This window comes from Phalacrocorax carbo, chromosome 4 (assembly GCF_963921805.1).
Source record: "Phalacrocorax carbo chromosome 4, bPhaCar2.1, whole genome shotgun sequence".
Classification (NCBI taxonomy): domain Eukaryota; kingdom Metazoa; phylum Chordata; class Aves; order Suliformes; family Phalacrocoracidae; genus Phalacrocorax; species Phalacrocorax carbo.
The window spans coordinates 31535819-31560067 of record NC_087516.1 but is presented as its reverse complement, the minus strand read 5'-3'; the positions used below and the strand labels follow the sequence as shown (position 1 = coordinate 31560067).

General features: G+C 41.4%; 1 protein-coding gene across 4 annotated transcripts in view; it reads right to left on the bottom strand.

Annotated features, from left to right (window-relative positions):
* The window catches only part of CRACD (capping protein inhibiting regulator of actin dynamics), a 147417-nt gene that overhangs the window by 28260 nt on the left and 94908 nt on the right, over nt 1-24249 (bottom strand). For 3 of the 4 annotated variants that reach the window (XM_064449479.1, XM_064449478.1, XM_064449480.1), the window contains exons 4-5: nt 14948-15116; nt 190-325 (exon numbers count right to left, since the gene is read on the bottom strand). In XM_064449479.1, coding sequence (XP_064305549.1) covers nt 190-325; nt 14948-15116 — 305 coding nt within the window. Of the gene's footprint in view, nt 1-189; nt 326-14947; nt 15117-15578; nt 15598-24249 lie in introns of those variants that run through there. The other variant, XM_064449481.1, reaches the window with a different exon arrangement.

Here is a 24249-nt window from a genome sequence, read left to right as displayed (position 1 = left end):
TCAAGACCAAAACCTAGATCTTTTGCCCATTATATGAATTATTTACATGGCGTTTGGCCAGACAACTTACATAGCTGAGAAACTGCTCCAAGGCTACTGAAAATGCAGCTCACCTTTATCCACATTTAACACATTCTGGAGACTGTTTTCTCCACATTTTAAATATTTTTGCCACTTAAAATTTCTTACCTGAAGAGTTTTGACTTTTCCTAAAACGTTCTCCTGTGACATTGCTTGGACGGCCTGTTCACCCTCTGTTCTCCCATCAGGTATAAAAATACTGTCATGGGAAAAAGCTCGACTGCCCATAGAATAGTGGGAGGACCTGGACAAAAACAGTTAAAAAGTAAATAAGCACAGCAATTAATTTATGAGAGTGACCCTTCATATCATAGCTGCCCTGCTGTACAGATTTTCCCTCGCCCTCCCCTTCTACATAAAAGCTTTGAACATTCTCAGAAGAGAGGTATCCAAACATTTTCGGTTATCAAAGGTTTAACGGAGGTACACAACTCCTTCACATACAGTTTCCTCCTTGGAAGGACATAGAGTGGGTTGTTTTTAACAGGCATGTTGAGCAGCTCAATCAATTTCCCTTAGAAGTCTCAAATCTAGGGTACAGGGTAGATGATAATGATGCACATCACCACTCTGCATCTTTAAGAAAGCCTCTATTTGTGCTTAGTCCCAGTGCTTGGGACCTGATGTCGTTCTTAGTCCAAGAAGGAGAGCAGGTCCCAAGCAAAGTTAGCACTGTTATACAGAAGAGGTAATACACTCTAGTAACCTTCTTCTAAAGGGCTACCTTGTTTAGCTGATCACTTAGCTGTTCCTATCACCGCCGAAAGGAGCACCCTGTCAATAAAATGTTATCCTCAAACCCCCGAATTGATATGAAGCTTATTACACCACCCCTTGTGAGTTTGGTTAGCAACAAACAGCGAGAGATGCCTGTGTGTTACTGTTAAACTAGATACCGAAGCTGAGGAGGGGAGTGCGCCACGAATGACCTAGTTACATGGCTGCTCTAAATCCATGGGCAAAGGGATTAAACAAAAAGTGGTTTAATTTCATGGAGATTTTAAAGGCTCATCAAGAAGACTGAGAAGAAAAAACAAAAAAAAAGGTTGAGAGGTTGTTACTTGAGGGCTTGGGGGGGCAAATGTTTCAGTTTGAAAATTATCTCGCCTAGAATATTTTATGGTGAGTGGAAAGCCAGTAAAATACAAACACAACAAAAGCCACGGTAGAAGAAAATAGAACTGAGAGGTCTCCCTTTAATAACCTATTGGTAACTCTGTGGAACCCATTTACAGCTTCAGAAACAATCTGGAGAAAAAAAAATAGATACTTTTTATACTGGTCTAACTAACACTACTTTCTACGTGTTATAAAAACATTATAAACAAACACTTCGCAAAACCAGAGGGAGAAAAAATTAAAACCAGAAGAAAAATTAAAGCCTCACATATTTAAGAAAATCAGTATTCTATCTTTTTCTCTTTTCTAAAATGTGCTGTTTAGAAATTGCTCAAAATATTTCTATTCATACTTTGAAGTAAAATATATTTGGAATGTATACATTATATTTTTTATCCTGTTTGTGGTTTTTTTTTTTCCTAGGGTATGGAAATAATCTTTTTGAGTAAAAATGATAACCTTTTCTTACCAAGAAAGAATGTTATATAGGGTTACATTAGCCTTTTATAACTGATAAAGTGATAGGCTATTCTTGACTTTTATAACAAAATTTCTTAGAGGCAACCAGAAAATAATAGAAAAAAAAAGCCAGCCACAACCTCTTACTCTCTCTAGTTTATATTTAAAATATATTTACACTCACAAAATAAATCATTTAAGCTTTTGGGGAGAACACACACAGCTCCCTATATCATTTCATCCTCCACGCAAACACAGACTAACTGAAAAAGTATCTTTTACTCAAAATTAATAGTTGAGCAACATGCTCCATTTGAAACAAATCAGCACACAATCAAGCAAAGAAGTGGTCAATATTTCATAGCATTTTTAGCCGTCAAAGAGGGGGAACATTTAACTGATGTTATATTCTATTTTAGATTTTTTTAAAAATAAAAACCACAACTTGACTGCCTTTGGCTGCTAAAGGTAATACACCTTCTTCTAGAAACCTTTTATTGGAGAAACCATAAAAGTATATTTTTAAACCCTCTTCTAAAAAGGTTTCTATATCGAATTGTCATGACTCAGACTGTACATAGAGCTATGGTCAAATTTCAGGGCACTGGAATATATCTACCTTCCTTGGCTATCCAGGAATCAGCCATGGACCACAGTTTGAGAAATGCTCCTTGGATGGAGATAAATTCCTAGCAGGCCTGGCTTGCAAAATGAGTGGTCTGACATGAAGTTGACTCTTTTTGTATAACCATGTAGGTCTGTTTGAACTGAAAGCTGCAGCACTGCCTTCAACAAGAGGGGAAAAATCCTGTATTCACAACCAAAACTGCAGGGAACATGCAAAATTTGACAAACCAGCCCATGTCAACCTCTCCTGCATTTGCATGGCTCAATACGTGAAACTGCTTCAGGTGCAAAAGGCAAGGCCAAGGGGAATTTATAATTTACCTTTGAGCTGAGAGATCTGCTGAGGATGCATAATCCAGGTCATATTGTGCTCCAGAGAGGAACCTCTCAAAGATTTTTCCAGCAATACCGTGGCTCAGATACTTATGGCTTCGTTTCACAGCTGTTCACTGTGTATATGACACCATTGTCCCCTTTTACTGTCCAGTGCGTTGGCATTCTCATACTTCAAATTAGAGAGCTCATGTTTATCCCTATTGTTTGTTACAACTAATTAGTAGCCAGGGGTTGCAATTCAGGCACTAAAGAGCTCAGTGACTTGTTTGCAAGTCATTCTTGACCTTACTAATGAATCTGTTAATATTTAAGTCAGGAACAGCCAACCTGCAGCTCTTGAATGAACAGGGTTTGCTAGCACTTCAAACCCCAAAACTGCAGCAGATCAGCAGCAGGGATGCTCTGGCAGTAGGGACTGCTCAATAATCTGAGTCCCTGAAGTGGAGTAAATGAGCAACTGCTGAGGTCAGTGCTGATGGGCTGCCTCGGACATGGCTGTGGGTGAAGAACTTCCCCATCCTGCTACAGAGCTGAGGATACCTTTAGTGATGTAGTCTCACCTCCTGTCTGTGAACTAACCCAGTGAATCTCCTGACTGTTTGAGATACACGGGACACTGGCTTTTGGATACGTGCAGATCTGGGTTTATGGCTAGTGTGATCAGGCTTGTTAAAATGTCATTTAAAGCTTCCTTTGGGACACCGGGGTCGTGCGAAACAGCTTGGGAGCTTCATGTGACCTGCAACGGCAAGAACATCACCACTGGAAGTCCAACCCTATCTCTGACGAGTGCCGCAGGGCTACCAATGGCAGGTTAGGATCATGCTATGAACGTACAGCATCTCTGTTTGAAGCTCTCCCATATGCCAGCTGCTTTCAGTTTTGGCACTTTCTCATTACATAGTATCACACATTTTTGTTTCATAGAGCTGAGGTCAAACATATTTTATATGTTTTGTCCATTTTTGTTTTCTTATTAACTTGCTACCAAAACAAACGTACTCCACGTTGTCAGAACTCATGAAACTTTCACAAGAAACCCCACAGTGAATTAACCTGACCTCTCTCTACTGCATCCCCTCAAAATGCGTTGCAGATATACTGGATATTTCAGAACTGGGTGACCGAGTGATTTTGCTAGCCACACATCCAGTAACCAGTAAGTGTTTTAAGAATTTTGCTTAAATGTCTATGTAGGCCAAAGTACATTGGAAAAAACATATTCACACACTGCAGTAACATAGTTTCTTTTAGAGGCAAGTTTAACTAGTGTTTAAGGTGATTTCCAGGCTACTTGAACTTTCTGAAGGTCTCTTATTTTACTCACTTGGAGCCCACAATCCTTTCAAATCTTCCCAGCTGTGAGTTTGACAGATTATAACACAAAGGTCCTCTTTTCCACCCTTTTTCTCACTCTTCTTATGTTCTACTTTTGGAAATACTGAATTTCCTTTAAGTCATATTACAGTATGAATAATTGAGCTTTCTTCACCACTACCACCATTCCCATCTCTGAAGTTTTTCTCAGAAGCCTTTATACAGTAACATCCTCACAATCCACATCTAGAGACTGTGCCCTCTCCTCAATTAAAAGGCATGTCAACATCAGGAATGGTTTTTGATAGATTCATGGTATGTCAGAGACCTGGGCTACAGTCATAGCCATGGCTGAAGGTATTACAGTTTCAAGGCACCATATCACCTCCAGAAAATGTGGGAAAACAGTGCCATCAGTTTATGAGCACTTCTGTTGACAGTACCGATGATGACACTTCAGAGGCTGTTTGTGCTGAAAATAATTGGATCATCATCTGACTCACTTCCAGAAACCTGACTAAATTTAATGAATTATGGATGTGCTATACCAAAATACAAAGCACTTTTAGCAAATCCTTAAAGATGTTCTCTCTGAAGGTGTGTTGCAAACCAAGTATCATGTTCCAGTTTCAGTTCCGATACACAAATTTTCAAAACAAATTTTCTCACACTCTAAGAAAAGTTAAATACCATTCATTCTCAGAGTTTTCTTGGCCAAACCTGTGTCCCTCTTCAGATTCCCAAAGATAGGTTGGAATACTGAGTTTCTCAGCAAAACTAAGAACACACTTTTGACCTTCTTTTATTAGAATCAAATTCTTAAGAACTACTAAATTTTTAAGAATGTACGAGGGGTTCTTTGATACACGTGGGCTTTGACACAAAAAGAGTGCACCAAGATATGTCTTCATTTTGAGGGTACCCCGAGAGCATAAAAGTACAGCAGAGCTCACCATCCCACAGGATTTTTACAAATAATTAAGCCTGTAGTGTCAAATGGGTGGGAAATAGAGCAAGATATGGAGTACAAGGACCACACCACATCTTGGCCGTGGGCATGACTTGGACTCCTAGCCCAGGTTTAACTGTATTTAGCTCTAAAAAGAGTTACCTCAGATACATCTTACCCCTAACTAGCTTTCTTCTGCACAAAATGAGTATGTTTCTCAGACTCTTTGTTTAACTCAGTGCTGATAAATGCATTCTCCTGGAAAGGGAGAGCACCTTCTGTTGTAGTTCAGACTTCCCGAAGAATCCCAGAAAACCACAGGTAAAACAGTTTACATAGATATTGGAAGTATCATAGATCTAATGTATGTATGTATGAATTTGGCTTGCAAAAACCTCTGTGCAGTAAACCCTCTTTCCACTAGTCACTCTTGCTGAGGTGTCTGTGTGTGCTAAGAAACTAGGAAATGTGATACAAATCCCTCACAGCAGAATGGCCCTGAGCCTACAAGAAAAGTTTTGCTCCTCTCACATGAAGATCAGCAAACTGGGAGAGACTGCTTTTTGGACCCTCGTCAGCCATCCACTGCTATGCATCGTTATAATTTAGAAGGCAATTTTCCATCAGGTCTAGATACTCCAAAGTCAGGACTAGGTGAGGTATCAGTCCTTCTCCCTTCATCCTCCTCCCTGTGTGTTCCCATCACCTCTTTTGTGCTTGCTTAGTGCTTGTGGCTCACATGAAACAATTCAGAGAGCTGTTCTGACTGAATAACCGACTACAAAAAAAACCCAACAAACCTCCAACAAAACTCAAAAACCCACACAATTTTCTGGTCTGGCTGACACAAGTTTCCATGCTAGCTGCATGTTCAGAGTGTTGCTGGAAGGAGTCAGAGAACTGCAGTCCAGACTTCAATCAGCATATACTGCTGTGGATTGTACCCTTAAGTACATCAGAGTACGGGCAGGAGTAATACTGCACAGAATACAAGGCTAAGTTTACCTTGGTACAGGTGGCTATTATGTTTTAGACCCCGTTTTTCCTCAAAGCTATTTCTCCTGTCAAAGACAAATGTGGGGTCCTTAGAAAGAGGAAGTTTTGTCAGCAGGGAACACTGAGGTCTCAGTTCTTGCATAATCCTGTATCAGTACATTACTGTAGTACAGAAAGCTCGCACCACCAGTTGCCTCTTTGGTGTGTCATAATGTTCCTCCCACTCTGATATTAAAGAGTTAGAAATAGAAACTGGAAAATAAAGGGAAGGAATGAGTTGTTCTGTTCTTTCATGTTTGCAGAGACTGAGTCCAAAAAAACCCAGCCTCATGACTTTTACTCTTTTAGATTTCCATTAGAAACCAATTCTGTAATCAGTAGAGTTCAGAGCCAACTTTTTAACACAGCGCCACTTTTAACACTGAAAAATTCACAAAGCATGCAGAACAAGAATGAACTTGTTTTAGCCAGGTATTGACCCTTAGTATAATCCCTTCAAAGGTGTCCAAGAGTCACCTCCCAGAATAGTGCCCCAGGGAAATTACAAATGCAGTGATAGGTTGCCTTTACTTAATGTTTTGTTTTTAAAAAGAAATTTGATTCCAACTCTTTGCATCTCCCGTGAACGTCTCAAGGGCAGCTAGAGATGAAAAACATAAATTGCATTTTCTAGTCATTCTAGAGGTGCATTAATACTGTAATAATGGAAAATGGATTGTAATTCTGAGCTGTATTTTTAGTGTCCTCTCTTTCATCTGTCATGCTGGAATGTGAGTTTTAGTTCTAACTCATGCCTAGATGGGGAATATTGTCCGTGCTGCAACATAACTCTGAGTTACAACTGCGCTTAGACAGCACACTGCTTCATTGCATTAAGAACCCTGAAAACATGGTCCTTACAAGCTGAAGAGGCAAAAGGGAGATTTTTTGGCAGGGTAGTTGAAGGATTCTTTTTCATAAAGTAAACTTAGGGATCATTTCTGTGCTCAATCTAAAGATATATCCGTGATACCTTCAGGAACTGCCAAACCTCAGGGAACTAACTCTGGGAAAACTGTATAGTCCCATAGTTATGACCCACCACAGTCCAGCTGATGCCAATGACCTGTTTTGCAGTCTCCGTGTTCGTAGCTCTGCTCATTTCAAAAGACATCATGCAACATTGTCTTATACAAAGCTCCAGTTTGATGTCGTCAGGAGATCTGTAACCTATGAACTTACTGTAAATTAATTTTTTTAAAGGTAGGGATCAAGTCTAGTTTTGAGTAGCTGACGAATCTTTAATGCATGCTAATAATCTAACCAAAATCATGGTCGTTAAGGGCATAGAAATTAATCATGGGAGGTGTTAGGGCCCTGAGTGCACTAATAAGCTTTAATGTCCCTGACCAGCCTCACCTGGGACCTCCACCAACATACATGGGGCCAGGAGCTCTATTTAAGATCACAGCTGAGGCTTTAGTCCCTACCTGAGCTGTACTGAGGGAGTGCTGGTCTCCAGCTCAGCCACAGCTGTGCCTGGCCATGAAATCCCTTGATCTAGACCTCAATGTACAGGCCCATTTCCTGGCTTGCCCTTGGCCCTGCTCTCCCACTGTCAGTTGAGAGATGAGGAAAATACAATTACATTCACTTTTCAGGCCAGTCTCTATGATGACAAGAGGGCCATTTCAGGCAAGGTTTCCCCATTCCTCCTCCCTGACTGCATGCTACTCAGTACACATCAGAAATGGCCACTCATACCGTAATTGTGGCTCCTATTCCTGTGGTGCTCAGCTGTAATATAAACTACAGAAAAGGTGAAACAACTCTAATTTCACCAACATCTTTAACAAATCCTATAAAAGGATCCATGCAAATGAAGAATTGGAGAGAGCAGAGCTGCTCTTTGCCACAACCTTTTCCGTCCTGGAACACCCTTTCATTCTCATAACACACCTTGTAACCAGAAATAAGAAAGGTGTTCAACATGGATCCATGTCAGCTGACACAAGTGAGGAAAATCCAGGTATGCTTTGTTTCTAAAAGCCTCACAATAACCATTTGTTGCTTTGCTCTGCTTGGCCTTGAAGAGATACTTACTGAAATCAGAGTGCTGTTAAGATGAAGTCTCTGTGAGAAGGTGGACACCAAGCACCACTGCACCAAAGCACTCCCACTGGAGTCAGGCAGGCACTCAAAACAAGACACTTACAAGAGACATTAGGAGCCTGACAAAAGCTAATTGCAGAAATCAGGCTAATAAACAAAAGAAAAAAAAAGAAACCACCCAGTGTATGAAAATTGGATGCAACGGGGGAAGATATCTTGGGAACTCTTTGAAGCTACAACTGGGTAGACAGATTGCCTTTTTTTTTTTTCTCTAGATTGCTTCACACAGAACTACCCAATGCTGTATCCTCATGAAATTGTCCGAGAAGGAATCAGGACATTTCCCTGGACCCAAAACACAAAAGCTTGTGATTCTCTAGTTCTGGTTGTTTCCATGTTTAGCCAGCATCTTCAATTCATAGGGATTTATGAATGTGTAAGTATACTACCAGCTAATAAAGCAATACATCAGATAAAGTTTTCTTATTCTTCCTATTTTAACAAAGCAGATTCTTGCAAGTTATCATTTATAAGTTGTTGGGTTTCCCTCCTCCCCGCTCTCAAATTTAGAAACTGAACAGCTGAACTGTGAATCATCTTCATGAGAGCAAATGCTCTAATAGTCATGCAGAGAAAACAATACACAGGCATTAAAAGCCTATACATGAGGCTTACAATTTGAGTTGGAGGTAAAAGCAAGACTTCACTTTATGAAGATTTTAAAATATCATGAGCTGCTTTTGGAAATTTTGGGACAGACTGTATGCCAACAACTACTTTGATATATCTGCTTTGAAAAGTCCATCTAAACAAGATGCCAAAACCAGACCCTACTGTGGGATTAAGCCTTTAGTGAAATCCCTGAGGTGGCCTGGAGCAGGAATGTGAATCTTCTTGTCCTGCCGCTGATTGTCATCTGCACCGAATTTGATGTTTACAGGTAGTACAACATTAAGAAAAGAAGACAAAAACATCTGTCCTACCCTTTTCATTATCCCCCACCAAAGTAACATGGGAGACATTCTTCATGTGAAGCACATTACCCATTGAGATGATGTGGAATCTGCGCTGCAAGGTGAACGTGCCATCAGAGCAGGGGCTGGGATTGTCAAAGAGGCAACATAAAATCCAGAAAGAAAGAGACCAAGCAGTTTCTCCTGATTGGGTGGTTTGGGGGGTTGTTTGTTTTTTGTTTTGGATTTTTTTTTTGCCTTACTTTATCAGTCACTACATATTATTTTAAGATATATGCCAGGTAATTACCTGAGCAATAATAAAAGAGTCAACTGAGAGATGAGGAAAATATAATTGGATTCATTTTTCAGGCCAGTCTCTATGACGACAAGAGTGAACGCCATTGATCAGCTGTTAGTAACCAAGGCCACATTTGATGCAGATGAGTTGTTCTCATTCACATGAAATGCAAAATGAAAATTAAATGTTCAGAAACTAAAATGGGGATACAAGAGTAATAGTGAACAAACTGTATAACCTCCTAGACCTGACTTATATAATATGCTGTTACTGGAGGAGAAGACGACCACAAATACCTACAGAAATTCTCCAGATGAATGTGCTGTTTAGAAAAATCAGATGAACAATTTTGTTTTCCAAGGTAAATGCTCAGCTGGGAACAATCACAGAAAGGATGGCTGAGCACTGAACAAGCCTCTCCTATCTTTAACTTCTGTGAAAACAACCACAAGAATACAGGTTCCAATCTGCACCCTCCAGAAGAACCTGCATTTAATTTGTTGTATGTATTATCTCAAAGCTGTGATATTCTTGCTATCTATGTATGCACAAACTCAGTATAAACTGCACACAGCAACAAAGTGCACACAGGCTGAAAACAGACGTAATGTCAAAAGTACACCTAGTGCTGCTTTTTTCCCCCCCCCCCCCACTTGTTGCCATCATTCTCTCCTTGTTTAGCCCTCCTCCTATCAGTAAAGAATTCATAAAATGGCTCCTTCTTCTCCTGTACATTCCTCTGTGATTAATCATTTGTTTCCAATTTCTATAGGCTTCTTTCTCAAATTTCAATGCATTGAAGAGATCATGATTTAGCCATGTTGATAGCTATACCTCCTATCTTTTCTCTGCCTGAAAATTTATGTTTGTGCCCTTTGTGGCCATTCAGGCACAGAATTCAAAATTAATCTAAAATGAAAATTTACACTTTACAGGCCAAATACCTCTTAGACAAACAATAAGAGCTGTCTGGAATTTATTGCTGAAACCACAATTCGACTGAGTGATCAAATCTCAATCACATTATTTTCCCTCTAAAAAATACTTTGAGGAAGGCCAGTAGTGGCCAGGTGCCCTCCAAGAAATGTGCTCTGCAGGTGCCCCACCCCATGGAAGCCCTGTCCATGCGTTACTGACATTCTTTCCACTACTGCCCTTGGCGTCTCTTAAGCAGAGACAAGCCAAATTTGCACTATAGACGCTGATGGCTGATACGAAATCACCATATCCTCTCCATGTGCAGACTGTCTGCAGCATTTGGACTCAGGTGTAAAATACCAGTGAAACAGCCCAACACACCCAGCCTCTGACATAAATTACCTTTAGCAAATTAGTAAATGAAGGCCTCTTAAGGTGACAATGAAATGCCTTTTTTTTTCCTCTCCCTGATGCTTCTTCTGCTCTTTTCAAATGGAAAGATTGGCTCTTGGTGTTGGCAGGTGGACTGCCTGGAGAAATTCAGGAGAAATGAGGAGACAGCCGCTCACACAACTTGGAGCTCCATATAGATGTGTGACCTGAATTGTACTGTATCTTTGGCACTGTGTCCTGGTTTGTCACCCTGGGGCCTTCCCCCTGGGAACTTCAGATCACAAGCAATAAAACTCCTGATACAGCTTGGGAACACACTGTGCTCCTTGCTCTATCTTTGGTCCATAGAGAGTTTATTGCTTATTTTGCTTATCTATATAGCCTAGTGATGAGAACTGTGCAAAATATTTGCATTAAATCCACATGAGGCCTGTCTTTGAGTGCAGACACTGGGCAAATATTACAAAGAAAGATTACAATGAAAGATTTTCCTTCAGCTCTTTGTATGTCCAGTTTACATTTGTAGAATTGAAGTTTCCTGGCAAGGCGTCAGGACAATTGTTAAGGAAAGATAACTTTGAAGTTCTGCTGGTAAAATTGTCAGAAACCAAACTTTACCTTTGCAAGGGAATGCTTTCAGCTCCTACAATCATTGTAGAAGAAATCAGTGCAAGTATACAATCTCTCTGAATTGTCTGATCAAGTGCAACAAGGATACAGCTTGAATAGCAAATAGCAACTTTGCTTGCCAAAATGAGGCATTTTCAAAGAACTAATACATTTGGAGAAATCATACTGCTTAAGTATGTGGTTCCCACAAGCAGAAAAGAAGCCAAATTCATTAGCTGAAGTAGTAAATGCCGTACAGTTTAGCAGAGCTCTACTAGGCAAAGAGCTGGGTGATTCGCAGTCCAGTCCCAGTAGCAATTCATGCTGACAAAGTTTCAGCAAATACTGGGCAAAGTTGTTTATGAGACAAGAAATCTCCCATGCTTTCTTCTTCACAGGCAGCCTTCCTTAGCATATATAGAGAACTAAGATCTTTCAGTGCTTTCTTTGTAATGGGGATGACTTTATGTAGGCGACCTGAGAACAGTTTTACAGGGGTTATGTGAAACTTGATAGGGATTTACAAATAAAGGGGTCCCATTTCATGGACAGGTACATTCAAGAGATTGAATGTTGCTGAATCTTTTCCCTGGAAGAAGATCAATGTTGTCACGCTCGAGTCTTAAAGACCTGACAGGTCTACTTCCAGGTCCTTTGAAATATTGCATTCAGCCCAAGTAAAGGCATTCTTGGGCTAAAAAAAAAAAAATAAAAAAAAATGTAATTCCCTGCTGCACATCAACCCAGAATGACAAACCTTTTGTAGGGCACCACGCAGGTGTCCTTTCAGGTATTTCCCTACAATGCTTGCTGAGTGTCAACTGTGAGAAACAAATATAAAATCTTACAGCGTGCCAAATCGTAGCCTCAGACAGAATCTTCTGGAGACTTTAGTGAAGCTCCACAAATGCAATTTAACTCGTCTTGTGATGAGCAGTTCTATCTCCCAGCTCACACGGTTAGGACAGAAAGTTAATGAAAACAGTTTTAACTTTGTAAACTTGAGAAGGGCTATATAAAAGTGGGAAAAGGAATTCCACTCTTTCACAAGGCAGGGCAAGACAAATTGCAGTAGCAAACCTCCCACCTGGGAACTGCAAAACAACATGGATGAATAAATAGTTTGCGGTGTGCATGTATCAGGATACCAGGAAAGTTATTTGCATCTGATGAGTGCAGGAAGTAGCTGTAAGAAAGAATGGACAGACAGATCTCTTTGGCTGTTTCCAGCTCAGCTAATCAATCTACCCATATGCAGATTACCTAAATTGCTCCTGGTACGTCTGCATCACCTGGTCAGTGCAGTCTCCATTAGAGACTCAGGCGTTAGCTCTGAGCAAGCTTGTAAGCCAATACACCACACAGTGAAATACTAGCTTAGGTCTTGGAAGCAATACAGATCTCTTATTTAGCCTATCCTCATTTATCTTCTTGTCTCTACCTTCCTGAAGCAGCCTTCTTCCTTAATATCTTTTCAAAATAACCACCTCTCCCTCCCCAAAACAAAACAAAAAGTCTACATCTGCAGATAACAAATTAATGTACTTTACAGGCTGATGAAGAAATATAGCTCTATTAAGAGAACGGGAGCATCCCTGAACTTTCATTGCACGATAGGAACTTTCATTAAGCTTCTGTATATATACAGTTGTTGTACATTCTTAAAGAGTTTGAAGCAGATGGTTTTATAAAACAAGTCAAGATTTTGGTTATATAAATACGCTACTAGTTATCTGTATTTGCTCTGGTCCATTTCTATATCAATAATGGAAGGTATGGTGGTGTATTTACTGATAGACAACTTGTAAACCACTGCGTATATTATTTTACTTAGCTTATCTCTCCATTCAATTCATAAACATTTGAAATTATACTAAAGGCAAAAAAATAGAACGGATGGAAGCAATGCTGCTGAAAACAAAAAGGTGGCAAAGCTAAGCTCCTAAAGCAAGCTAATGCGCTGCACTGAACATCTATGCTTGTTGTAAGATGAGTAACGTAGGAAATGCTACCTACAATTTGAAAAATAGTATCAAATCCCACCTATATTTGCACCATGAAGCCTGACAGGGAAAACAGGGTTTTGACTGAGTATTTCTAGGAGGCTAAACCAGAAGCACCTCTCATGAATCGCACGGGCAGAAAGAAATGTTCCACCTGAGGTGAGTCGTGGGACCCTTCACATTTGCTAATCTCCTGTGATTTAAATTGTGCAGCCTAGTTTATTCCACTAGAGAATTACGTTTAATGCCTTTATCAATTAGGAAAATTAATACGTTTAAAAATGCAAGTATTTAACAGTCTCACAAGGGTCTGCCACGCCTTCACTTCACTGTTTGGAATGGGACAAGTTCCCATATCACTGTTTGTTTCTGGGTGCAGCACTGCATTTTCAGTTACGCTGAATGGGAAATTCCTGATAGCAAGATGATGCCCTTTGTTTTGCTCTTGTTCACTAGTTTGCTTTTGAGGCAAAAGGTTCTGTAATTTCCTACAGTCACTTGGCACCATGAACACAGGCAATGCAAACACAGTAGCAGTCAGTCATGTCTCCACCTACAATGTGGCCATGCTCAATCTTGATATTCTGAAAAGCTGGGACAGGCAAAAGAGGTGCACAACATTGCACTGCAGAAACCAAAGGGGAAACGTAGAACTTAAAGCATTTCACAGTATGGAAAAAAAATCCAGAAGAATAAAAAAAGAAAAAAACCAACCCCACGTTTTCACAGCTATGAATTTGCACCATTGAAAATATTGTGCAGGGTGATGTTTCTGATACATATTTCTTTCTTCAGCAGAGGAATTTGGTATGGTTCTTTGATGCCCTTAGATTTTTTGTTACTTTCACACTCCCCAGTGCAAACAGTTCCTTTTTTCCAAAGAAGCAGACTTTGGCCAGGAGTCAGCTAACCTCTCTGAGGCTGGAAACCTCTCTTTTCAGTTGGAAAGGGAAATAAGTATTCCTGACCCAATTAGTTTGTGCATCTGGTCTTGGTTTTTTGTTGTTATTGGGGTGGGGTGTTTTGTTTTGTTTTGGGTTTGTTCTGTTTGGGGTTTTTTGTGGGGTTTTTTTGTTTGTTTGTTTTTGTTTTTGTTTTTGTTTTTCCCTGCTCTGTTCCTAGTTAGAGATTGATGACTAGTTAACTCTGTGCAGTTTCTTTCTCCCATAATTTCTGCGGTAAATTCTCATGCTCTCCTCCTGTCCTCTCTTGTCACTGGAATATGATCTGATTTCATGTTCCCTCTCTCCCCTCTCTTCCTTCTTCTACTCTACATTCAATTCAGATCAGAATAAAAGCAGCCTGTTTGTTGACCCCAATTACAATGCAAAAACTGTACGAGATAGACGAAAAGAGGACATCTCCTTACTGACCCAGAGATACCACCTTACAGGAAAAAGTACGTGAGAAAGTATCTGTAGCAGCCACTTCAAGTTTCCCTTTCCCCAGTTTTATAAATGTGGATTGCCATTAATACCTCTGCTCAGGTGTTCACCATGGAGTTCTGATAAACCACAGAGCAGCATTCAAAATCATTTTTGCTTTACCCTGACATTTCTTTTTTTGCAGACTGGCACATGTACCCAATAAGTAACACATGCAAGAAGCGAGATCTTGGGGTCTACAGCAGCAGGTGGCATGTTGAGAGGAAGGACAGAGATTCACACGCTTCCCAACAAGTGTCATACAACTTGCTACCTCTCAGCGGAGGGAGAATTTAAATTTAGTTCCATTAAAAGCAGGGAGAAGAAGCCTTGCATTTGCATGGGCTGGCAGCAGACACGCACGAGCTTACCTCAGACCACCGTTTGGCTCTTCATCGGAGGAGAAGGTGCCGTTGCAGACGTTGCCAAAGGAGTGGCTGGGCTTTAGTTTGGCTTCCTCGCAGTCTGATGCAGGCTCTCTTTTCTTCCTCTTACCAAAGAGCTTCTTGAAAGGCTGGAATTTGCCTGCTTTTTTCTTGTCTGTGGATTACAAGACAAACAGGTGCAGGGCTGAGGGACGCGGTGCCTCAGCACGGCTTGTGAGCACGCACCACGGCAGCGGCTTCAAAGGAAGAATGAGGTCAAAGAGCAAGTCACCAGCCTGAAGCAGCCTGGTGCTTGCCATGTAAATGCGAGGCAGCAACTCACTGTTGACACGTCATGTTGACAAAGCAAATGTAAGAGCATTAAAACATCTGCTCTTGAGTTTAAGGATCTGCTTGGAGGTGTCAGTGCAGCCCAACATTTGGATGAAGAGAAAGGATAATTTTGTAGAGCCAGAATTTCTTTATTATTTGAGGCTCAGTTTAGGCTTTACACCACAGTTATTTTGATCTTTTCACCAAAAGACAAGCACTGCTTTGGTCATCCCACTTCAGCAGGTGCTGGATCCTCTGCCTTGAATTAAAAGCAATTGAAAATAACCTACTCTATTTTACTTACGTAGTCTCGTAACTAGACAAGTCAATCTGCAAATGAACAAAGAGAAAAGGATGAAGTTCTTTTGGTTTGCTGGTGGTGCTGGTGGGTTACTTCAGTAAACATCCAGCTTTATATCAGCAAAGTCAATGTATTTTTCAGACTTTTTTTCCCCGAGTAACTGAAGATAGAATTTGACCAAGCATTTCTTCCTTGAGATTCTTAAATTTTAGAAGTTGCACCAAAAAAAGCACGGCAAAAAGACAAAATAGACATGAAGACAGGAAAAGAAATTTAAAAGTTAACCAGAAAAATCCCACTACTTTTTTCCCACCAAAGACTGAAGAAAATAAATGCAGCTTCCTCACATCTAGTAAAAAGAAGTACCAAGAGTTTCTTGTTAACCATTGTAAAGAAGGGGTTAATTTCTTTGCTTTGGGATGTACCAAAGAATTTCTAAGACATCATAACTGTCAAAGAGCTTAATTTCTTTTCTGCCTCTATTTAATTTTGCATTGAATCTACTTAAAACAAGCTATTAAAAAAAAAACACAACAACAAACAAACACCACACAAGAACCACTTTTAGCCTCCTGTCATAATCCAGTTTGAGAAGCATCATGCTTTACTGGTGACAAATATTTTCATAAGCTATTTAAATCCCTATATGTGTTTTTTCCCCAGGCTGCATGCGTATGCATTGCCTCAGAACGCTCTACTCTTCCTATGAGATGTTGCTGATTGCAAAGAACGTAAGAAGGCTCCCGTAGGAACATTTTACCAGGAAACACAAAAAATCTTCTGTAGTTCATTACCACATCAGGTTTTACACTCCACTCTGCTATACCTGTGTATGCCAAAGCCACATCTGGGTAACACACCTTTGTAGCTGCTGGAGGCATAACTACAGGGTATTTAGAGAGAGAAAATGTGCCCAAGCACATTGCGATCTGGCTACTTCCAGTGACAAGCGTTTTCCAAACCAGAACAGTGTCAGCGAGCATGTATTGAACCCAGGGATGGGATCAAACTTAGACAAAGAGCAAGAATGCTAGTCCTTGTGAATCTGATCATATCTGTACCTGATTATGGATGAAGCGGGAAACCTAGATTAAAATTACAAAGTCAAAGATGCAACAGATCATAATTCTGCATTTTCTTTACAGATCTCTAAGAAGTTTACATGGGTATCATTCTTCTCATTGGGCAGTCAAAATACACAGCATTTGTGCAACTTCATTAAGACAACAAGGCATCCCAGTAGCAGCATAAAGATAACAAGCTCAATTATGAACCTCAAATTCAGGCCCAGTATTAGAATTTTTCAGTCCAGAATTGCTGACCCACATGAGCAGATGAGGAAAACAACAGCCACTGAAGCAGCAGTTTTACCAGCATAGAAGAAAAAGGGGTACACAAGTTTACTCTCCCCTGCCCCCTAGCTCTCCTTTCTGTAAGCTGACCAACTCACATCTCCAGCCAGACCAATTGCTTGCTGCTCAATTCTGACTTTAGAGAAATATATTCTTATACAAAACCCCTAAGAGGCAGGCAGGCAGTCATGCAGAGAAAGAGAGAAATTATTGCTCTAGGCCACAGCTGCCCAAACCCTTCATACACTTCAGAGACTGCCTGCAAAAACTCATAAATCAAATGGTACAGTGTACAGGAGAGAAATCATCAGTACCAGACACAAGGCTGGATGAAAAAACTGTTTTTCTACAGTTCCCGCTTTGCCTGCTTCCTCAGCCTTCTCTGAAAGGGAAGGCTGTGTGATTCCATTTCTGCTGGTTAATGTAATTTACTGCATAAATCAGTTCAACTACAGAGTTTCCAAAAAGATTTTCACTGCCATTCATCCACACTACCCTCACCCCCTCCTTTTTTGGATGTCTTCAGATGTAACTGTGAATTATCTCATCAACTCCAAATCTACTGTACTGATTCACCAACTATGAATCTAGGTGTTGAACAAGTAAGACAGGTCAACACAGCTTTCATTTCATCAAAATGAGTGAAAGCCAACATGGTTATCTCCAGCCAAGATCTGCTTTTCTGTCTGTGGTTTAACATGTCCCTCAGCTGTTTCCCCGCTCCGTACCCCATCATCACAGTTGTCACATGACTAAGCATGAATTCTTTAAATTAGGCTTCATGACGCATCGCAAAACCAATGAACACCCTTCCTACACAGGCTACACACGCTATTCCCCATCCTGCCAGCGCAGAGATAAGGAGCAGGCAGCCCTTCTGGGTTTCTAAGGAGGCAATGCCTGACCACTTAAGGCAAAGTCTATTTATGCAAATTTTTCACAAGATCTTATGGAGGAAGATGTGGGATGATATCACCTATAGGGTAAAATGCTTCCTATAACAGTAAAACAAGTACAAGAAGGAATCCAGACATTGGCAATGCAACAGACAACACCCTGCGCAAAAGCCTTTCAAGTCTCTAATGCTAGTGTTCAAACATGACTCATCCCTCTTGTCTGTCTATACTGCAGAAAGAAAAATATGGTATAAAAAAGGCTGAATGTTGGGACATTCAATGCTGTCAACTTGTGTCAAGGGCAATTGCTGAGATAGCCAGGAAACAAGCCTGCTTACACGGGCCATTTGCTTCTCTCCTTAATCACTTGAATGGGAATCCTACAGATCCAGCCCCAAAAGAACACGGGAAGTCAGCAATTAAACCTTTTTCCTGTCTCTTTTTCAAACCTCTCTTGTTCAAATCACTGTAAACAGTTAACAGTAAATCAGTTTTGAGTCACAGAAAAACATGAGGTGTGAAGGTGACAGATAAACAAGGTTGGATACGCTAACTAGAATAACACAGCACATATGGTAAACGCTCCTTTCTCAGCTTATTCCAGAAAAGTAGAAGAGCAGATTAGAATAATCTTTAACCTGTCATATAATTTGTCAGCTGCATAAAGACATGCAGTGCTGAACAGAGAGCCAATTGAAGCGGAGAGCATTAGCACCATGAAAGCAGCACATGGTCCCTCCACACCTAATGACAGAGGGGAGACCAGTAGGAGCAGCTCCTCTCCCACTCTCTCTTTCACTCTAAGGCTCCCTCAAAGAAAGATGAAGGCCAGTGCTAAGGGCTTTATTGCCAGTAAATCAGGCATGGCCTTTGGACTCCAGCTGGCAAAGCCTTGGCACCACACCAGCTGACAAATCCCCATAAAAGAGCTCGTACTTAAACTACTCAAAGGTCACCCAAATCCATTGGGATTCCTAGGCTGTGATGTCTTTCAAAAACTGCACAGAAGCCTCAGCACAAGCACAGGTCAAATAAAGATTTAAGTGCTGATCGTACAGAGGGAAGAGATTTAAATGATTAGAAGGAGAGCAAGCAATGTATCCCAAACAACAGACATAATGCAGGGGTGAGGCTGTGCCACTGGATGGGACAGAGGAGATGTCAACGCCACTAGAAACATCTGAAAAATCATTTTCAAGCAAAACAAGTCTCACATGAGAAACAGAAAGCCTCACACAAACATAGAAAAGACACCTAAAGACGTCACAAATTGTTGGTTCCTTGCAGCTTTTCCTCCTTGCTGTGATGCTGGGGGCACTCAGAGAGGGATGGGTGGGACAATCTGTGGGGCGAGACCTCTCCAAGCACAGCTGACCAAGCAAAAGCATCAGCTGGTAGGTAAAAAGATGATCATTGAGGGGAAAAATAAATAAAAGCAGGATTTATAGTGACTTTTTAAAGTTGAAGTTGTTGTGGCCAAGATTTTTCAAACCCATTGCAAAGTTTTGCAATGAGATTTGCAGAGATTTCACAGACATTTGTTCATCATACGAAATGCAGTACCTGTCTGTAATACCTATCTGTAGTGTGAGATATTGTACAGGAGCTGTCTCCAAAGTAACGTGTTCCTTGTCAGTGAATTTAATGGCTATAAAATGTGGTGTAATAGACTAGATTAATGAGGGTATGAATTATTAAACTGAATAGGAATTTCTATAAAGAAGTTAGAGACTGGAAATCCGCATCCATGCAGCATTAAGAACTGCATGGCAAGGAGAGGGCAAGTGGGTTACTGGGCTGTGGGTACAACACAGCAGCCTAGGTGAAAAACAGAACTAAAAATACTGTTAAAAGGATAAGTTGACTGACATCTCCAATCACATCTTTACAGCAGAAAAAGGCTGTTATGATGTACATTGCCAGTATCAGCAATAAAAAAAAACCACCTTGATTTTAAGCTAATGGTATGCTTATTTATGCTCTTTTCAAAATTACTCAGTGTATCCACCACCATAAGCACTGCCCTGTTGAGCCCTGGGCTGGCCATGCATCTGCACAAACTTCTTTTCTTTTCAGGTCCCCACTGAAAAATCCACCCTGTGTCCCCACCGGCCCCGTCTGTTCTCACAGGGTGCAGAGCTTCCCTGTACAAACCGGGACTGACACTTGCCTCCAGCTTTCCCACCCACTCCACATCTCAGTACATCCATTTCTGTGAGTCCCCAGAGCTGCTCGTTACTGCCGATACATTTGCGTTCAGAGCTGGGAGCAGCGCTCCCCAGAGAGACGACTCCAGTCCTCCAGGAAAGGGAAACAAATTGTTTGGGAGCAAGCAAGCCGGAGAGCAGACTCTGCTCTGCTTAGCCATGTTCCCACATTTTAAAATAGGCATGAGCTCCTGTACCTATTGTAGTTCGTCAGATTTCACAAAGAAAGTTGGTTTCTGTCTGCTTTCTGCCTCCATGATCTGCCCTGAGCCCATTGCCCTCTTTTCCATATGCAGCTAAGAAAAAATGCTGGGGTTGATAGACGGACACAATCCAGATGTACAAAGCAGACACAGACATGAAAGATCCCACGGAAACATTTAAGCTAACACAACAGGCATAAAGACTGACCTAGAAAAGACTGACGCTCATATTCTACAACGTAACTTCTCAGCAATGAGTTCAACTGCGTGAGACACTTAGCGTCAGCGCATAAAACTCGTAAAGAGGACAGTATGCAACAGTCCCGTGCTGACAGAGATAAGATGAGATCATATAACCAGAGATGAAATCAATACCTGAGAAACATTAAATGAAAACAAGATAGAGAGGGCAACAAATTGGTGCAGCCACAGTGGATTCATTAAACACCTAGGCAAAAGCAAAGGAAAAATGGCACACCAATGCTTCCTGTTTCTCCAGGAGTGTCAAGTGATCTTATAAGATACACTATTTCTTGCAAGCCTTGTCCCACAGAGAAGATGAGGTATTCTTTGATTACCTGATATAAACTAGTAATACTACCTAAAGTATCCATAACACAGCGAGAACCAATCATACTTTCCAGAAATGTCTATTTTTCCTTGCCACCTGCAGAAGCAAAAGCATTTCCCTAAACAACAGCCCATTTTGTAATATTTTTTCCTCCCAAAGAAACCATATGTAGCTGTTAAGAAACACATATGAATCAGCATAATAGAGTCTATTAATGTTCAAACACCATAAAATATACTTTATCATCCAAAGCAAGGAAAGAGCTATTTCAACACTTCTTTTTGCACAACAAGGAAGTAACAGGGAAAGTAAAACCTTATTTTACACATGTCAGGGCAAACGGGCTTAACCTCTGCTGCATGAGGATTGGCACGGTGGTCTTTAGAAGCAAGGAAGATATATTAACGAAGCAAAGGAGAAAAGAGCGGTTTTAAAGTGTTTAGATTACACTAGACAGAACTAGAGCCAGGTAAATACTGTTCCTTTCTACTTCTTCATTCTCATTTAGGCCGGCAAGAGTCTCACCTCCCTTCCTTTTTGAGCTCCTGTTTTCCCCATCTGCAAATCAAAACCATCCCAGCCAGTCTTTCTATTTCTGTGCCTGTTATTTTTATTAAGTACCACAATGGGTGGTCCTAGAAGTCGGAAAGCCTCATGTTCCTCACCCAACTCTTCATTTCAACACCAACACCCTGACTCTGTAAGCCACCCTACTACCAGCCTCATGCAGCACTTTTGGGATGGGGAAGACACTGCTCTCTCAAAAAAACCAGCCAAACCTAGAGCAGGCAGGTCATTTTGGGAACGTGTGGGATAGGCAAGGGATAGTGGGGACTTTCAGCAGGGATGACAGTGCAAGGATGTTGGTATGAACTTCAGCAGCAAACAGCACTGGGGCCAGGGAATTTCCTCATCCTTTCCCAGTTTCCGGGGGGAATCCCCAGGTACAGATTACACAGTGAGTAGTCACAGGGTTTAAAACAACCTGGGGTACGCACCTTTAGTACAATGACAGCAGCTAGCGGACTTCATACATATAAGGGCATTTGTGAAAATGTTAAGTAAATGGGATAGATGTTAATGAGGTGCTGGGCTGCATTGCAGAACATATGGGATAAGATAAAACCTGCTTATAATATCCCTGGGCTCAGTGATGCATGTGAGACTTTTAGGAAGGAAGAGACCGCAATAGCTTCTGATTCACCAAAAAAAATGTTCATCCATTATGTAACAGAATGAGGAAGTTTTGTTTTATAGGGCAAGACTTATTAACTAAAGTTATTTATGGAAGACCTTTTTGGTATGCTGGATTTTATCTGAGGTTTCTAGATCTGCATTAAACACTTGAGGCCAACGCAGTAAAGAGATGTCGGCTCATTATTTCCTCCTCAGTGAAAAAAACTGTAAAACATGGAATTCCCTCAGCAGATTCATTTCTTACATGAGACAATTCCTGCTTGAAAGCATTTAAAACCTGAACTATTGGCCAAGGTGCAGATGGAAGGATAAACCTCCCAAAGGCAAAGCAACTTGCCTGAGGCCCCACTGCCAAGCGGTCCAAAGTCCAAGGAATGCAACACTAACTGGCCAAACACCTCCTCGCTGCCGCTGCCCCTCCCCAGCTGCTGGCAGTCATTTGTACCTCCTCAAGGCTGGCACAGGCTGCTGACAGGTGAGGATCTTACACTCAAATCACTGTTACTAAGATTGTTCTTGCAGGGAATTGTTACATGGACCCCTTTTTCTGCCCCGACAGCCCCTAGAACAAGTCCTGTATTGCACTGGTCAACACACTTGGATCATACTGCTTCCCATTTTTTCCACCAGGAGCATTTCATCCTCACAGAAACTACTGGCTTACCATAGAAAATGTTAATTTTCATGAAGGCAGCGTGAAACTCATTGACCAAACCTCTTCAGTGATAAGGCGCAAGGGCTAACAGCATGCTTCTGACATCTACTGATAAGACAAAGTTGAGAGGGATCCTTAACTCAAAGGAGAATCAGAGTGCCATGCCAGAACGACTGGATGGCTGGAGGACCGGGATACAGAAATGAGAGGCAATGTTGAAGTACTGTATACAAACTAATTTGCTTAGGGCATATTGCTGAGATGTTCTTCCGATAACTTGGCCCTGATCAGCTAGAAATGGGTGAAAAGACAGACCTGGCCGCATCAGCTATCACAGGATAATTATAAGGCAGCACTGCAGTTAATCTAGCACGGAGGTGTCGCCGAGGGTAAGTCAGTCTACACCCTGCATCAAGATTGCTTCCACAAATTAAAAAGATGGGCCATTGTCATAGGAGACTCCCTTCTGAAGGGAACGTAAGGCCCAATATTCAGACAGACTTCTCAGGGGAGCCTGCTGCCTCCCTGGGGCCCAGGTAAAAGATGCAAAGAGAAAGCTTCCTGCCGCAATACGGCTCTCAGATTACTATCCATTATTGATTTTTCAGGAAGGCAGCAACAAAGTTGCAACTAGAAGTCTGAGGGCAATCAAGAGAGACTTCAGGGTCTTGAGATGACTGGTTAAGGGATCAGGAGCAAAAATAGTGTTCTCTATCCTTCCAGTTGCAGGGAATGATGAAGGAAGAAACAGCAAGAACCAGCAGATCAATACCTGGTTCTGAGCCTGCTGTCACTGGCAGAATTTTGAGGTTTTTGATCATGGGTTGGTCTACATGACACCAGGCCTGCTGGCAACAGTCAGGGTACACCTTTCTCAAAGGGGGAAAAGGATCTTTGCAGAGGTGTTAGCAGAGCTCATTGAAAGATTGAAAGAGCTTTAAACTAGTTTTGAAGGGGGAAAGGGATAAAAACAGGCTTGCCTGAGATAAGCCTGGAGGCAACATGCCAATGTTTGAGGGATGGTGTGCTAGTGAGGTCCTTTGGTCATCTTCTCAGTGGAGGTAGGGGTTGGAGAGCCATGAGGCAGCAAAGACACAGGGTTATGGTTCTGTTAGAAACCACAGAAGCACCTGAGAATGATCATGTAGGAATTAGGGTTTCTTCCTCCAAAAAGGAGGGGGGATCAATATTCCAACTGAAGTGTATCTACACCAATGCACGCAGCATGGGCAACAAAGAGGAGGAGTTGGAAACCACTGTGCAGCAGGACAACTGTTATATGGTTGCCATCATGGAAACATGGTGGGATGACTCGCACAACTGGAGTGCTGCAATGGTGGCTATAAACCCTTCAGAAGGGATAGGCAAGGAAGTAGAGGTGGTGGGGTAACTCTCTATGTTGGGGAGTGCTTTGACTGTCTAGAGCTTAATGATGGTGACCATAGGGTTGAGTGTTTATGGGTAAGAATCAGGGAGAAGGCCAACAAGGTAGATATCGTGGTGGGAGTCTGTTATAGACCACCCAACGAGGATGAAGAGGCAGACAAAATATTCTTTAAGCAGCTGGGAGAAGCCTCACAGTTGCTAGCCCTT